General features: G+C 54.0%; 1 protein-coding gene across 1 annotated transcript in view; it reads left to right on the top strand.

Annotated features, from left to right (window-relative positions):
- The window catches only part of ZFHX3 (zinc finger homeobox 3), a 192,771-nt gene that overhangs the window by 66,940 nt on the left and 108,960 nt on the right, over positions 1-16,871 (top strand). The window contains exons 4-6 of the mRNA XM_026857013.1: positions 1,767-1,874; positions 13,143-13,276; positions 13,483-13,683. Of these exons, the coding sequence (XP_026712814.1) occupies positions 1,767-1,874; positions 13,143-13,276; positions 13,483-13,683 (443 nt within the window). The remainder of the gene's footprint in view (positions 1-1,766; positions 1,875-13,142; positions 13,277-13,482; positions 13,684-16,871) is intronic.

Genomic DNA, 16,871 nt, shown 5'->3' with positions numbered 1-16,871 from the left:
TGCCGGCACAGGCTGCCCGGGGGGCCAGGGGAGCCGGCACCGAGCCAGCAGAGAGGGCTGGCTGTAGAATGAAGATGTGAGTAAAATAATAGAAACCCCTTCATGAAGGTTCTTAACTAAACAGCCTAAAATCCGCTTTCTGTGCCAGCTGCCTCAGTTGAAGGGAAACTGTCTCACTCTGTGTGGCAGCACTTTGGAGGCGGGTGGTGTGGTTGGGTTGGGTTGGGTTGGGTTAGGTTGGGTTGGGTTGGGTTGGGGGGCAGTTTGTTGTTTTTTCACCAGCATGGAAGAAAAACTGGGGTTCTAATTTCTGAAACAGGAATCCAACTGCTGGTTGCACAGCCCTTCTCTCCAGCAGACTTGAGCCCTCGCCTCACAAGACAGACTGCTCATCTCACCCCTGTGTCAGGAGTTGTATCTCCCCAGGTGTTAGGTGCCTTTCCCTCACGATGCCACCCATCACACGTCTCACTCTGGGGTCCTGTTTTCTCGGGCAAAGACCTCTGGGATCCCTGTGGCTCTCAAGAGCTTCCAGCTTTTAAAAGAGTGAAAGAGGGGTAGAGTATAAATCACAGCACTTCCACTTATATCAGTGCTGATCTCTGGACACTTTTACAAGTTCCTCCCTGATTTAGGTTGTCACATTCTCAAAGGGCACTGCTGAGTATCTGCAGTCTCCTAATGTATATTTTTAATCTTGATTTCTAGCCCTGTCTTTGTTAGGGGGAGCATGGGGGGTTGCTTTAACTCGTTAGGTAGTTCAGATAAAACCTCAGGATAGCCTAGGATTTACCATGACCAGATAATGCGAGTTAAAATTATGAACTATCCTGCCTAAAAGAGGATATAATGGCTTAAAAGTACCCTTTCTCACCAGTGTTGCTGTAGCCCCCCTCAATTACACAGTAGCTGTCGAGCGGCACGTGCTGTACATAAATGCCCAGGCATTAGATGATAATGTGGCTGTTACGCCCTGGTGTAAGAGGTCTGGCGGCGGCGGCAGCTCTGCTCACAGCGTCCCACCCAGCGTGGGTGCCTCTGCGGGGAGCTGCGCCAGGTCAGCTCGCTCCGTGCCGCTGGCCCGGCACGGTGCTTTGGTTAACGGGTGGGGCCGGGGCACTCGGTCCTTTGTTCTGAGCTTTCAGTGCTTCACTTCACTGGGTACTTTTTCTCCTTCATGCTTTTGCACCTGTGTGATGCTGCCTGTGTGCTCAAACTCTTCCCGTGACTGGGGCGAGAACAGACCGCCAGCAGCCTCCTCCCGTGCCTTGTGTCAGGGCCGTGTCGGCAGGAGCCAGTACTGCTCCTGGTGCCTGGTGGTGTTCCCGTGGTGCGCTTGGGGGTCTCAGTGGCCAGGGTCAGTGTTATGTGGGGCCATTCAGCCCAAAGAGCTTGAGATGGGGATGAGGAGGAAGGCTGAGGCTGAAGGTGCTGGGGGCTCTGGTCAGTCCCTGATGCTCCTCTAATCCATGGCGTGGTTGGGTAGAACCTTCCCATCCCCAGCAAATGTTTTACTGTACGTTACGCTGAAGGGGACGTCAGTAGCTCTAAGTGGTAGAAGTGGGCGAGATTCTTCATTTCATTTCTCACTTTTCCCTCCCTAGTTTCTTGACCTGCTGGCAGGTGGTGCTGGGAGAGCGCCAAGTGACATTGATGCCTGCTGCTCCACACTTGTGCTTCAGCGTTGGCTGTTGCTCAATGGCAGTTACTTGCTCTCCTGTTTTGACTTCATTTTTATGTTACACTTTCTGCTTCTCTTGTTTCAGAAGAATCCATTGAAGATGTGGAAGGGCCCAATGAAACGGCCGGTGATGCTGAAGAGCCTGCCAAGGAGCAAGAGAGTGGAGGGGACAAGGACCAGAGTAAATGGACAGGTGGGTTTTGGTCCCTTTCTCTTTAAACCCAGGAAGGGGAGGTGAGGAGAGCAGCAGCCTGCAAAACTTTCCTTAAACCACACACGTAAGTGTCGTCCTCTGTGAAGTCTCTGGGTGCAGCTTCGTGACGCCCTCGCAGTTCACTCCCCGCTCAGCTGTGTGTGTCCCCAGCCCCGGGCTGGCGCTGGGGCGGGGGGTCACAGCTCCCCTGAGCTCCCCGGGGCCGTGGGAGGGGAGGAGGGAGCAGGGGCAGCCCCTGGCAGCAGCCGCCACTGAGGTTGGATATCATGAACCCCTGCCCTACGCTGTTAAGACTGAGGCTGTTGGCCTGCTCGTCGTCCTGGCTCTGGCAGCGAGGCTGACGCAGAGCGGGGAGCAGAGGGGCAGACCCCGTGCCTGTGCTCCGTTAGCTGCCCACAGGAGCCGTCCCGACCTGAGCAAGCGCTGCGGGCGCGCAGCAGCACTCACGGTGCTGTAGTAGAATCCGGAAGGTGTCTGCAGAATCCTTAGGTGGGTTAATTATGAAGTAGTGGGTTACTCTCTCTTTCCCAGAAGACGGTTGCTATCTCGCAGAGGTGAGTGGGAGGAATCTTTGAAATATTCCTTGCCTTTGAGCAGAAAGCATCTGCAAGATCGTCCTCCTCTGGAGAGGGCGGATCCCCTCCTCAGCTGGCGCTTCTGGCTGCTCCAGCGTGGGTGTGGACGCGGGGGAGTGCAGGTGGTGCTCGTTCCCTGGACCCAGGACAGAGCAGCTCTCACTCCCCGTTTCTGTTTCTGCGCCGTGGCCCGGCCGGTTTGCTGGTACGACGCCTCTCAGTCTGCAGAGACCCTTCTCCTGCCGCATTCATGCTTGTCTCTTAGTGAGCCGCAGCCAGAGATATTTTGGCTTACGCCATCTTCAGAAGGATGAAATGTGGTCTTTCACCTCAATACGGTTTTAATCTCGTCCCCTGGAAGATGTGTTCTAGCCGGTGAAGAAAGCAAGCTGCGTGTTAGTGCTTGTTGAAGCTCATCTTAGTCTAGACTGCACTTGCTGAGGTCACTCTGTGTGTCGTTCCCCATCACAGACCCATTCTTCAGCCCAGAGATGCAGATTTTGCTTGGCTGTAGGTGATTTCTAGTCTCTTGTGTGGGATTGTGTGATCCTAAGTGAGAGCACACTTCATGAAGTGTCACAGGAAGATGCAAGTATTGTATATTTACTAAGTCTCATAAAGGATAAGTAGGGCCCTTTGTCCAAACCTGAAGCACTTACAAAAGGTGATCTACGGGAAAAGATTATATGTAAAAACACATAAGGAATAAAAAAGAACCGATTTTTTAAACCTTTTACTATCCAGAAACTCTAAATTTGGGTGGTTCTATGTCTTCTTGCTGCTGGTGAAGTTCCTAACCCATCCTTGGTGTGTGTCAGCCACACAGCAGATGAGAATGGGCAGTGTCTGCAGCCCGGGAAGGACAGCACGCAGAGGAACGCGCAGACCATGGGTGTAAGTCCAGAGCTCTGGACAAGCCTTGTGAAGAGTGCAGCCTCAGCAAGGTGTACGCACGCAATGTTGAATTCTGGCCCTGTTTCAAACGTGTAACATCATTACCCCTGAACTTTAAAGCAGAAAAAAGGTTACCCACTGTTTATGCACAGTGGATATGCAGAACAGGTCCCACACCTCACTCTTGTTTCAGCTTTCAAGCTCCCATGCGGAACGTGGCTGTGTTGCCGTGTCCTCTGGACCTCGGACGTGGAAAGGGATGGGAGCTGGGTCAGGTTATTCGTGAGAAGCAGAGAAGAGCAGCATCCACACGTACAGGAATGTCAGAAGGCGCCAGTGCAAGGCGGGATGCACCAGGGAGGGGAGCGGGCGGTCCCAAGGGAGCACTCGCTTGCTGCGAGAGGAGCCTGCGGGAAAAGAGCGGGTGTGTGGCTCAGCCCGTGTGGCCACCAGCCACCCCGTCAGGAGGCCCGAAGAGCACAAGCCCTCACTAAACAGACCGAGCTGCGTGCGAGGCCAGAGCAGCCCGTGTGCGCGGCGCAGGGGAGATCTCGGCCCCAGCAGTGCAGGAGGAGGCTGCAGAGGGGTTACACGGGATGTTCTCCTCTGCGACCCGCTGCTTCCCACCTGGGCATTTGGAGAGGGTGGCTGGGGCCGCCCCCGACCTGCCGGCCGCCATCTCCTGTGAATGGACAGAAAACGGGGGAGATTCTGCGGGGGACACACACGGTGCTTATCTCTGGCTGAAGGAGTAGCTGGGGAGCCGCACACCTGCCAACTCCGTTTGCCCCAGATTTCCTGGGAATTGACCAAACAACTGTTTGTAAGTACTGACAGGAAGATAATGAGATGAGTAACAGTCGACACAGATTTGTCAAGAAATCACATCAACACGACCCAATTTCCTTCTATGTGAAGAAGGCCCTGTTTGCAGGCAGTATCTCCTGTCTCCTTAGGAAGACTTTTAACGCTGCTTTTCAGGACGGTCTCAAAATGAAGCGCAGGTGTTATGGTGTAGGGGGAATGGGTGTGTTTCTTCAGCGCTGGAAGGCTGTCCACCTCTGAGCTTGGGGTGTCAGGAAAGTTAAGGAGCAATTTCAGAAAGCCCAAACAGCAGGAACAACCCAAAACAGAGCGTGGTCTGCACAGCATCAGCTGTGAAGGGAAAATGGAACAAATGGGCTTATCTGACCCAAAAAGACCAAAGGGGAGAACGAGATGAGTCTTCTTGTGCATAAAATGCTTCTGAAAGGAAGGAAGTAATTTGTTCTTCGTGTTCAGGATATGGACCACAAGAAGCAATGGGCTTAAGTTGAAGGGAGAAAGATTGAGGTTAGATACTAAATAAAAAAATTGTGCTGGTACAGCTTGTGAAGCACTGGAGTATGTTTTCTGGGAAGGTTCCTCAGAGGTCTTTCAAGAAGAGGAGCTGAGCTGCTGTCGGGAGTGAAGCAAGCACAGTTTATCCTGCTTTGGACGGACCGGCTGACCTTCGGAGGTGCCCCTGAGCCCCGCGATTCCGTGAAGGTGGGACGTAGAGGAGGGCGAAGCGCGGGCCCAAAGCTGGTAGAGTGTTGAAGTGGGGGTGGATGGACCCGTTTTCCGTTCATCGCGCTGCAGTTTGGTCATCACGTTCATTGGCAATTTACTCGCCGTTTGTGCCTCGATTCTTAACTGCTGGCTGGGGGATCATTTCTCCCACTTGTCTTAAAGAGGTGCGAGATCTCTAGCGAAGCGCCGAGTGTCTCCCAGGCTGCCTCTGCCCAGGGGCGGGTGATGAGCCAGGGTTGTCCCGCCGCTCCCCGGTCCGAGGTCCCGTGTGCCGGTGTTGGCACTGACAGGGAAAACTCCTCTGCTTTCTTTGTCAATTTGCCCAGATGTCTTAGCTGCAAAGTCATTTATCGATTCCATTTTTAATTTTAAAACAGAGTAATCTTACACAGAAACATTTTTTAGGTAATATTTTCCATTGAAATATGCATGTGGCAGGATCGGGTTTGCCTTGATTTCCCCAGACATCGTTGGGGCTCCCGACGGGTCTCGGCAGCGCGGGGCGGCCGCTTTGGGCAGCGCTCAGGCCAGCGCGGTCCCCTCTGCTCTCACCACGCCCGGACTGACCCTGCGGTGGCTCCTGGGGAGCGAAGGGCCGACGTTCCCCGTGGCTGGGGGGACCCGTCTGCTCTCTCTCGGCCCTCGCTCCCCGGCAGCGGGGTGAGGCAGGTCCCAGGCGCCGCCGGTGCAGCCCCTGGCCCCGGAGCCGTGCCCCTCGGCGCTCTGCCTGGTGGCTGGGCTGTAGGAATTAGCCCATCGTGACTAACGGGGGTTTATCACAAGCAAACCAGCAAGGAGGAAAGAAATCGTGGCTGTTCCCGACGCCGTTTTTAAGGCAGGATGTAGATGATTAATATTCAACACGTTGGTTTCCAGCTAAAGCCTGATTCAGACCGGGGTAGATCAGGACGAGACTTGTGAGATTTGGGGTGGGGCTTAACTGTATTTTCTGAGTGGAGAGAAGCTCACCATCTGCAGTGACCCAGCTACGAAGGAGACCTCCTTAATGCACCGTCAGTTGTGTAGATGTACAATATCAGATTTTTTTTCCACAAAACCAAGAAACAAACTCTACTTAAAATATAGATTGAAATGAAATATTTCTAGAGGACTAGCCTGAAGGGCTTTTATTTTTTTTAATGGTTTTTTTTTTTTTTAAATCCATGATGCTCACCTAACAGAGCAATTAGTGCAATGGAGCGTCCCTGATTCGAATCCGTGGTAGATTGCTATTAAAGGAGGTATTAATGGGCTGCCGAGAGCTGGGAAATTGTTGCAGAAAAGTGTGTTTATGGAGTATGGTGCTGGCAGGCATGATTTCAATCGGATTTGACATGTTTAACATAAATGTATACTGCACAGCTCCTGCAGTTTATGAATAATTCCTACAGGCCCACTGCCTTTCTAATTACTGAAATTGAAAAAAACAGGTCAGGCACATCCTGACGGAAATCTATTACTGCCCCTCCCCCCGCTGCCGCTTTTTTCTGGTTTTTTAATATATGGCGTTTGTTGAGCACTTAATGGCTGGGCTCTTCTGTGGACCAGAGACGAGACCAGGGCGAGAGTGGGCTGGGAGGAAGGGGACGAGGGGCGCGATGGAGCGGCTCTGGATGCTGGCTTCTGTGTGAAGGGAACCTAGGAGAGAGGATGAGGAGGCTGCCTCTAATTCTGCTTTTTTCCGGAGGATTTACGAAGCACAAAAGTCTCCCGGGCACCAGCTCGAGCCCAGGGAGGCAGCTGGGCTGGACACCTCTGTGCCACGGCTCACTGGGATGGCCAGCTTGGTGCGCACCCGGCAGCACCCACGGGTGCTGGGTTCCTGGTCTCTGGGGGGGCAGAGGGGGGTGATGGCCCAGCGGGGTCTGGGTGGGCCCCGAAGGCCATCGGCTCTTCCCAGGGCCGGCCGTGGGACCCGGCCCCTCCGCCCGTGGGGCTCCCAGTCCAGCCACCCGCACGGTGCCTCTGATTCTTCCTCACGGTCAGCCTCATCGTTTCTGTGACTCTGCTTTGAACTTTCTGTTTATACCTAGTGAAATGTGGCTACTTAAAAAATAAAAAGCAGCAAAATTACCAGTCTGGCCCAAGTGGAACAACTGTTGACTTCTGGCTGGGGGCAGTGGTCTGGAGCTGGCCCTTCATGCCCGCACAGCTCCCTGCCCACGCCCGCCCGCCTTGGCCAGCCGCGGCTCTCGGAAGCCCATGGGTGCCATGTTCAGCCCAGGAACACCCGGCTGCTCCCTCCCTGTGGCACGCTGACCTGTCCCAGGCACACTGACCCCCTCCCAGGCACCCTGACCCCTCCCAGGCACGCTGACCCCCTCCCGTGCAGCAGCCACCACTCTCGGGGATGCAGGGAGCACGGTGGGGCCACCTTGGCAGCGCTGCTGGGTGAATTGTGCCATGGTGGGGCCTGTCCCACGGCTGCTTTGCTGTTTCCAGACCTTTTCCACACACGTTCTTCAGCAGTGTCTCTGATCTCCGCTCCTCACGTTCGCTCTTGCCTCACCGGTACCTTCTGCTCGCCCGGTAGCTGTGTGCTGCCAGGCAGTGGTGGGGACCCCTTCGTGCTGCTCCTAAGACGTTAGAGGAGTTGCTGTTGTTCAGACCCTCTCCCAAGCTCAACACACTGATTTAATACATTAGTTGATACAGATGCTCGTGATAGGTCAGTTGAAATATTTGTTCAGTTGAACTGGGCCGTAATATTCACACAGGTTGATAGCTGGCTCAAGAGCCATATGAAGTAGGTAAATGTAAAAGATTCTTGCTTGTTTCCTTTCAGCCACATGTAATTTTAAAAGCCCCAGGGTTTCCCACGGTTCTAAAGGTACAATCTTCGCATTGCTGGAAGAAGTGCAGTGCTTTAGGGTTGCGCTTGGCAAAGGTGGGGTCATGCTGGGTGCAGACAGGATGACCCTGTCTTTCCTTCTGCCCCGCACAAGTCTCTGAGCGGCCAAGAGGGAGCCATCGTTCCCAGGGCAGGGAGGCCTCCCGGCCTTGGCCCAGGCCTTTTCTTTCTGGCATGTTTGCCAGAGTGTTTTGCTCCTCGTGTGCTGAGGTCGGTGTCTGCTGCAGTGGCTGCTCGTGCGTCTGTGGGAGCCCTGGGCCCTCGTCCCAGCATGCCGGCACGGCAGGGTTGCCTGCAGCCACGCGCTCAGCGGGATTCCCGCACCCTTTGGGCTCGATCCGTGCCCCCGGTCGTTGCCGCGGTACCCCTGGCCCGGGCCGTGCCCTGCCGGCGCCTTGGCTCTCGGTGCTCCCGGCGCGGGGGATGAGCTGGCCGCAGGGGAGGGCGGCGGTGCTGGTGGTGGCAAGCAGAGCGCTGCCTCCGCGTGCCCTGTGCCGCCGGGCCTCACCGCCGCGTTGGCTGGCGCTCCGTGTCCGTACAGAGCGTGGCAGAAAAGTCTGGTGGCAGCTGGGCTTCTGGGTACTGTAATAAGAATATTTAATCGTAATTCAGTTGTTCGTACTCACTGCAGGCTGGAAGGTATGACACAGCATTAGAAAAACAAATTATTTGACGGTTTTCAGGGCCACATTTCTGAAAGGCAGCAATAAAGGTCCGAGTACAAAAGTGTGCTTGCAAATCTCTGTATTTACTTCTGCCTGTCATGTGGTCACGTTATTTATCAAATGCAGAGCTGAAAAAATACTGTAGAGCAGCAGGCAATATACAGGCCTGTGAGTATGGCCACAGCGTGTTATTAGGGGGACGGTACCTTCAGGGATGAGGGGGTGAGCAGGGAAGTTCCGAAGGGAACCAGCAGCCGTGTGTGACTGGGGCGGGGGGCGGGCAGGGCGCAGGGGCTGCACCCGCCTGCCCTTGCGGGGAGGCCCGAGCCGGGCTCCGGCCGCTCCCAGCTCCCGGCAGTCTCTCGGTGCAGTTACCTCCCCAGAGTTACCCCCGCTGAATGCACGAGTTGTGCCTTTCCGCAGGATGGCAGCTGCCTGCCGGAACGGCCAAGACCCAAACTTTGTGCGCCGTTATCCTGAGCTGCTGCTGGCAGGTCGGCCTGGAGCAGAGCATGGCCTTGCCCATCACCCGCGGCGAAGGCTGTGTGAGCATGAAAACAGAAAAAACCAGTCCGGGGACTTCGGGAGGAAAACCATGGGTGCTTTAGGGATGCTCCTCCACGAGACCCGGGCAGGGTGCCGGCTGCCCTGGAGGGACGTCGCGGCGCAGGGCTGTGCGGGCACGGCAGGCAGGCCAGTCCGGGGGCTCGTGATGCTGAGTAATTGCTCCAAGAAAACGTCAGCGGCGGTTTGAGGAGGGAGGCACCACCAAATATGGAATTTTATTTTCCATCAGGCAATGAAAACACAGCTCCCCGGTCCCACTGAGAACTTTTTCCCAGGCCGGCTGCTGAACTTAGTAGGAAGGGAGTTTTTCCAGTAGGCTGGGGGCAGGGCGGGTGTTGCTTTTTAAATCAATGGAGATAGCAGAAACCCCACTGTAAATTTCTAGGGCAAGTGGCACGCTGGTTTACGGAATGCAGGGAGATGAGAACCTCTGGCTTACGGAAAGCAGCATGAATTAATAATCATTTAATTGGCTTTTCCATTATGTTGCTGGGTTGGGAGATGGAAGTTTAGATGAAGGTGCTGTCAGTGGTACTTCAGCTAAAAGAATCTGATGGCTGGGAGGTGGGGTGGCGACTCCCTCCCCACCAGGCAGCTTTGGGGACCTTTCCTGGTTTTGCCTCTGGATCCCCACTTCCGAGGAAGCGTCCCGTCTCACCTCTGAGATAACACCTGGGAGGATTTCTCCTCCTCCTCTGAAAAGCAGAAGCCGCCAAGGAAGAGCAAGAAGACAAGCAGGTCTCCAAGAAGGGCTGTGGTGTGACAGCACGCCTGCAGCAGCGCATCCCATTGCACTTGGCTTTTGGGTACATTTGTTGAGAAACACAGATTTTTCTCTAAGGTCGGCCAAGCTGAACTAAATCCATTTAAAGAGTCAAAATAACCAAAACCCCAAGTGATACGTAGCCATACATCCTACTTTAAACCCAGATTCCTCTTTCTTTCCTGCAAGGCCTGGATCTCTCAGCATGATGTTGGACGTGGTCAGGGCACAGGTGTTGTGCTGCACCTTCTCTGGTGCTGAGCTGCGGTTCACGGACGAGGCCCTTTTGACATTTTCAGCCGAAGCAATTTTGTCCCATCTGCCCCGTGCAGTCGTGAAGGTCCCGCGTAGCTGCCAGGAGCTCTGCAGGCAGGCGCCGAGCTGCGTATCCTCGTTTCTCCAGGCAGAAGAGAGTTTTTAATTCCTCTGATCTGTGATGTGGACTGAATGTGTCACTTTGTGTGTTTGGCTGTTTGTCAGCAATAAACTTTGGTCTTGGTGTTAAAATTCCTACTTGAGCTGTCAACTAAAAAAATAATACTTAGAACAAATATTGCATATGCGTTTTTCAGAACTCTGCAACAAACCAGTTATTCTGGGTCTGGACAATCATTAATAATTCTGGTTTTGAAGGATTAAAGTTATGGGTTGGATCACGTGCATTTCATAAAATTGGGCACTTTGGAGATGGTGAGTAAAAGTAAATTTTAATTACCTTTTACTTTTCCCTAATTCCAGGCAGGCTGTTCCCCAGTAGAAAGAAAATGGGAAACTACGCTGTTGTGACTCCAGAGGCTGCAGCCAGTGTTTGGGAGCTGTGGGGTGGCTGACAGTCGGGGTGCTGAATTCAGTCACCGCATGCAAAAGCACCCCTCGGGTGAGCCCTGGGAGCGGTGCGCAGTCGGTGGCAGAGGCCGGGGGCCGGGGGCTCCCCAGCTCCTTGTGCCTCGCTGTGCCAGGGGCTCCGTCGGTCGCCAGAGGTCACGCTGCCGGGGCTCACCCGGTGCGTTAATGCAGTTCTGGGGGTATTTCATGGTTCTCACTCTGTTGCCAAAGCTGAAAGCGTTGTCATCCTTTATTTGGAAAGGTGACCCAGAAACACAAGCAGAGGTTTTCCAGTCGTGCCTTTCCCTCCTGCCCCTCTCCCAGGGCTGCCAGCACTGCAGTGCTGTTCTGTGGTTTTGTGGAGCCGATGGCACCCGAAGGTTTGAAGTGTCAGTTGACAAATACAGACCCAGAGACCCTGCCCAGACCACGCAGGAGGCTCAGTCCCCACCCGGGGCAGAGAAGTCCGAGGGGACGTGAAGCGGTGGGTGACAGCACCCTTCCAGCCCGGTGCAGGGGAGCGGAGCTGGCGGGGCTGCGCGGCCCCGCTGGCAGACCTGGGCTCTCTGGACACGGGTCTGACGCCCGGCTGGGGCTGGGGCTTCAGTGTCTGGGCTCACACCGAGGAGTGGATGTGTCAGCAGCAATGAGCCTCCTCGGGGCCTCTCGCATCACACAAGGCTTGGGAGGGCGTTTGAGGCGGGATGGTCCTTCACCCGCCGCGGCTCCCCGTGGTCCCTCTGCCTCCTCAGCCCCATTGCGAGGGGCTTCTTCCCTTGGCAGAGAAGCAGCGCAGGTGGGCCCAGGGTGGTGCCGTGTTTCTCATGCTCCAAGCACCTTTTGTTAGTAGGAGGAAAGGCCAGATGTGGTCCTGTAGACTCCTGTAGACTTTCCAGGTCTGAACCCCAGGGAGGGTCTCGGCTTCCGGCTGGGTTGCAGCGTGTCGTTCTGTGGGGGGCACAGCAGGATCTGTGTCGGTGTCCGTAAGTTGGCACTGACACCACACACTTGTTTTGCACAAAGAAACTCTCGGTTTGGACGTTTCCATGGAGCTGGCAGCACAGTGGGGTCCTGTGGTTTTGGTTTCAGGTACTGCCAGGACTTTACATCTGTGCGTGGACGCCATGAAACCAGCCAGGGCCAAAACACCAGGCGTGTGGCAGGGCAGCACTGCGGGGGAGGAGATTCCCTCGGAGCAGGCCTTGGCGTGGCCGAGTCTACCAGGAGAAATTCCGTAGTAGCAGAGCTCCTCCAGCCCTGCTTCCCTCTGGCAGTATTGTTACCATGTGAATACCTGTCTTCCCTCTCCTGGAAGTTACTTAGCCTCTATTTAACTGAACACTTAGAGGGGGTTCTGGCAGGGAAGACGGTTAGAAAAGGGAATTGTATTTCTTACTCTGATGTGGTACCTTTCAAAATACAGCTCGTGCTAGTGAACAGAGGGATCTTTAAGAAAGAAGCATTTGCCTGGATCTTAGAGCATCTTCTGAAACAAGGAGCAGATACCAGCAGGTTCACAAAGAGAATAAGAGACAAGGGGAAGAGTATGGGGGACCGGTCTAAGAATGCTACAGTGCCTTGTTAATCGGCAGCCGATCCATCATATTAAATATCCAGCTGTCATATATTACCTTTCAAGTGAAAATGAATAACTCCCATTAAGGGCAAAATGGGTTTGAAGTCGATTCGAGACAGATTAAAGTACTGTTATGAATGTGTGTTCGGGGAGGAGGAGACGGGGGCTGTGTATAATATACTTGTCCTTACAGTTTTTAAATAATAGATGTCCCACAAATTTATGTACTGCAGGCTGCCAGGGTTCGGGGGAGGGGTAAAGGTCAGGATGTGCTTCCCCGAGCGCCACAACTTGCAGAATGCTTCGCCGGTGACTTCGGGGCTCATTTGCCTTTTTTCTGTTTTGCTGAAATTAAAAAAAAAATCACCTTCCCCCTGCTTGTAACAGCGTGGGGATGCCTGAGCCCCATCCTGAGCTGTGCTGCGGGCGGGTCCGTGCCGCCGTGGGTTGGGGGGGCGGGGGGCAGTGCCGCTTCCAGCCATCTCCAAGGCAAATGTACTCCAGAGCCTTGGGACGCAGACGGTCGTAGGGGAGCTGGGAGCACGAGTCCTGCTTTGCCGAGTCAGGGCAACTGCTCGGTGCCGAGCCGCGGCGCTCTAGAAGCACATCCCTGACCTTTACCCCCAGAACCCCGGGGTGACGCGTTGGCCTTCGTGTCTGGCCAAGTGTTTGTGTGTCCGATGTGAACACAGGACAGGGCTGTCCTGCACCGAGTGAGTCGTAAGCAGCCCACAGAAACAGCCGAGGTTCCTCTGCTCCTAGCTCTAGATGACACGGCTCCCTTACTGTGGAAGATAATCAAGCATGAGCTTTTTTTGGCCAGGTGTGCTTCGTAGGACGTAAGTTAGTCCACAGACTCGTCCTCCTCCAAGCCCTTGGTTTGTGTTTCAAGCAACGGCAGCCGAGCAAATGGAAATACTGTCTTAGTCCAACTTAAGCCTCTTCAGGGATGTCCTGATATAAATCTCTTTTTGTTGCAGTACCGGCCAGCGAGGCAGAGAAGGAGCTGACAGAGCCTCCAGCATCCTCTAAACGAATATCGTTTCCCAGCAGCTCTGAGTCGCCTCTCTCCTTTAAATGGTCAAAAACTTCAGAAGAGACCAAATCAGAGCAGGTAAGGAAGAAGAACCCTGCTTTTTGTGCATCTACAAGCAGGTAATTTGTTTCATATCTGCCAAAAGCAAAGAATAAAATAGGAGAAGGAGGATGAAAGGCGATAACTGGTGGTAGGAGAAAGCATCAAATTATTAAAGTCTAGCTGTAAGGAAAGAGGAAAGCAGGAGCTGTAACAAGTGTGTGATTGATTTGTCCTCCCTGCAGATGTACCAGTGTCCATATTGCAAGTACAGTAACACGGACGTGAACCGGCTGCGGGTGCACGCCATGACCCAGCACTCGGTGCAGCCCATGCTGCGCTGCCCGCTCTGCCAGGACATGCTGAACAACAAGATCCATCTGCAGCTGCACCTCACCCACCTGCACAGCGTGTCGCCCGACTGCGTCGAGAAGCTCATCATGACGGTGAGTGCCCGTGCAGGCGAGCGCGGCGGCTGCGCCCCGGCAGGGACGAGCGAGGGGACGCCGGAGCTGCGCGGGCAGCACCCTCAGCTCTCGGGGTCCCTCACCAGGGTTCTTCCCATCCCTCGGTGTTGTGTCTGCAGGGACTGTCTTGTCCCTGCTTGAGCACTGTGGAAACTGGCGATGTTTCAGCGTTGAGTACTTTCCCTGCAAAGAGATTAGAATAAATACAATCTCCTTTAACCACTGAGGTCATTCCATGGGCTGGCGTTTGCAGAGCTTTGGGAGATGCCGGGGCTGATGTGCTGTGCTGCTCCTCTTGCAGAAGGTGCTCGTGTGTTGATGAGCACTTCCCAGGAAGGACAGCCAGGGTGATTAAGGTAACATTACAGGAAATTAGATACCAGGTTTCTGCTTAAAATACAATTTTAAGAACCAACAGAATAACGTCCCCTGGCAGTCTCATCTCACGGAGGGGAGACAGTCGAATGATGCAGCCCATGTTCTGCGCTTCGTTCACTTAATGAGGATCATCATTACTGTTGTATGAGATTCATTGGGTCTGTTACTTCTCTGAGGAGTCACTCCATCCAAAATTGCAATGCTTTAGCCACATAACAATTCCCTTTTTTCAGGGTAACCTGAACAAGCAAGGGATACACTGCCGTTGGCCCAGGGGTGGTGAAGCCTTACAGGACTGTTCAACACTAGAGCTACTATTTCAAGTGCTATTTTCAAACTGTGTGGAAGTGCCTGGTTTTAAATTAAAATCTAGGCATAGGCTTTAGAATTCTCTGAAGTAGGAAGCTTGCCACTGAAGCATGGAGTGAAAGTTCACTAGCTGAAGTTAACTGTCTTCATGTACAGCTCAAAACTTGAAACAACTCCACTTGCCAAGCTGTTGTTCACACAACACCATGCCTGTGTGTGGGTCGTGATTGCTGTTGCTTGTGCAGCTGCTGATGGGCAGCAGAAACTTCAGGTGGCAGACTGTGGTTAAGCACAAACATGTTTGCATGAGGCTCTTGTTCTGCCCTGCAGCCTTGTCTTAGCACCTAGCATGGGAACCCTTCCCCAGCACATCTCCAAGGAACTGAAATTCATCTGACTCGAGAGCTAGTGCTGGGGGGGCAGCAGATCAACAGCGCAGTGTTCGAGTTCTCGTTTGTGGGATGTGGGTTTGTGCTCTGGCTTTGCTCTGCCCAAGTCTCTGTGCTGCCGGCGTACACCTGGAGCCCTGGGCGCCGCTGCTGGGCCTCGGCGGCGGGACTGGGACGTGCTGTCGTGTGCAGAAACGCGCACGGAGGCTCGCCCCGCTCGCCAGCACTCAGGCACTTGCCCCAGTAAATAATAACATTTGGAGTCCCTGAATGTTTCTTTCATGAATTCCCTTTTCATAGGTTTCACATGAGTGCACCTTTCCATTTGCTAGTGTCGGTTTAAGATACAGGTGGAATTAATAAGGCACATTTTCAGAAACCGTTCTAAATTCACAAATGGGATGTATTGTCAGATTTCTACACTCCTATTTCTGTGGTATAATCTTTAAGGCAGGGTTGTGTCTGCATTTAAGAACTTGTCACCAAGTATATAAAATAAGTGTTTATTTTGATTCATGTGAGTTCTTTCTCTTTGTGATATTTTTCTTGCGCCCCATGTCTGCATGTTTTCTCCCTCCTTTGCTGTTTCCTGACAATGGAGGCAGGTAACACCATGTTTGTTGTAATACTCGTGTTCTGTATCAGCTCCCTCCCGTGACACCACCTGAGTGAGCACCCGCAGCACTGCCCAGCTTTTCTCTTGCAGTTGTCTCATCTTCTCTTTCTGTCGCCCTCCCAGTCCTCTTGTGGCTCCTTCTCAACCACCTTTTTATCCTCCCACTGTGCCTTACCAGCTACCTGTCCCCTCACATTTCTGCCCCCTCCCTCGGCCCCGTCGGGCCGTGCGCTGGCAGCCTGTGAAGGCTTGTAGTGGCCATGGTTGGACCAAGAGCTCCTGGCCACTCGCCAGAACCGTGTGTGCCCCAGCTAGGGGCTGCATTGTAAAACCCATTAAAAATCCAGCACCTTCTGAGTAACAGAATAGAGGGAGGTAGGGAAAAAGCACCAGCAGTTCCCCCAGGCTTTTGCAGGGCATCACTCTGCTCTCCGACCGCTCGTGGGCCCGGGTCAAGGAGCTGTCCGGTCACAGAGACTGCGGTCTCTGCGACCTGCATCCATTCTGTTTGATAGTGCTTAAGTGTGTAAATACCTTCTGAGGACTTGAATGCACCTTGTTAGCTTCTAACTAAATTGGTGGAAGACATTTTGACCTTACAAGAGCATTGAGCGGAAGCTGAGCCCCTTTCTTATGCCGGTGAGCGTAACCAGTTTTCTGAGGGTCTCTGTTACTCTGACGTGAGATGGTTCGTGTCCGAGGTGGGCTGTTGGCAGAACAGTCTGGAACAGGTGCGGTTGGGCTGGTCCATCTCGGCCCGAGCAGGTCTGTATCCCCCAGGACCCAGGGAGACTGGCAGAAGCCACTCGTTCAGGAGGATAGTCCCCTTGGGTGAGCACATCTGCGGTGCTGGAGCAGAGCTGAGCGCCGTGGAGACTGGCTCAGCCATGGAACTCCTCCTGCTTGTTCCTGGGCTTCCCCCCTTGCCATTGCCATGGCCCTGGGCAGCTCGTCCCTGTGGCACCCGGAGAGACATCTGGGGAGGAAGATTCCCTCTCCCACTTCGGGTCACATAGCATGAGGGTCAAGAAGGCGGTTCTTTTTTGCATTAAATGACCAATATTTTGATAAATCAGCATGGCTAGTGCAGCATGTGGCAGCGTCAGAGGAGCCTGATGTGGCTCACTCTGGCTGAGGTTCCCTCGTCAGTCTGAGGCGTGAATCGGGTCGTGGTGCCACCGCCAGGGAACTGCAGCCCAGTAAATGGGAGCTGGGTCCCTTTCGACACAGTGCCTTTGCGCTCGGCGTTGGAGGAGGCTCCAGTTAATAATACCTTATCAGACGCCTTTCAGGAACCTGCAGTGTCTAATATGTCTGTTGCCATAGTAACGGCTGCTTGCTTGTGCTCAGCATCTCCGCGCTGGCTGTTCCGTGCCCGTCCCTTCCCCATGGCCAGCAGCCGGGCGGGCTGTCCCCCGGGGGGCCCGGGCCCTCCCTGCCGGCCTAGTGCTGGATGGGGCTGGTGGGGCGGCAGC

Source organism: Athene cunicularia, assembly GCF_003259725.1.
Source record: "Athene cunicularia isolate RWA chromosome 11 unlocalized genomic scaffold, athCun1 chr11_part2, whole genome shotgun sequence".
Classification (NCBI taxonomy): Eukaryota; Metazoa; Chordata; class Aves; order Strigiformes; family Strigidae; genus Athene; species Athene cunicularia.
Note: the sequence above shows the minus strand (reverse complement) of the source record. Positions and strands in the feature narration are given on the sequence as shown.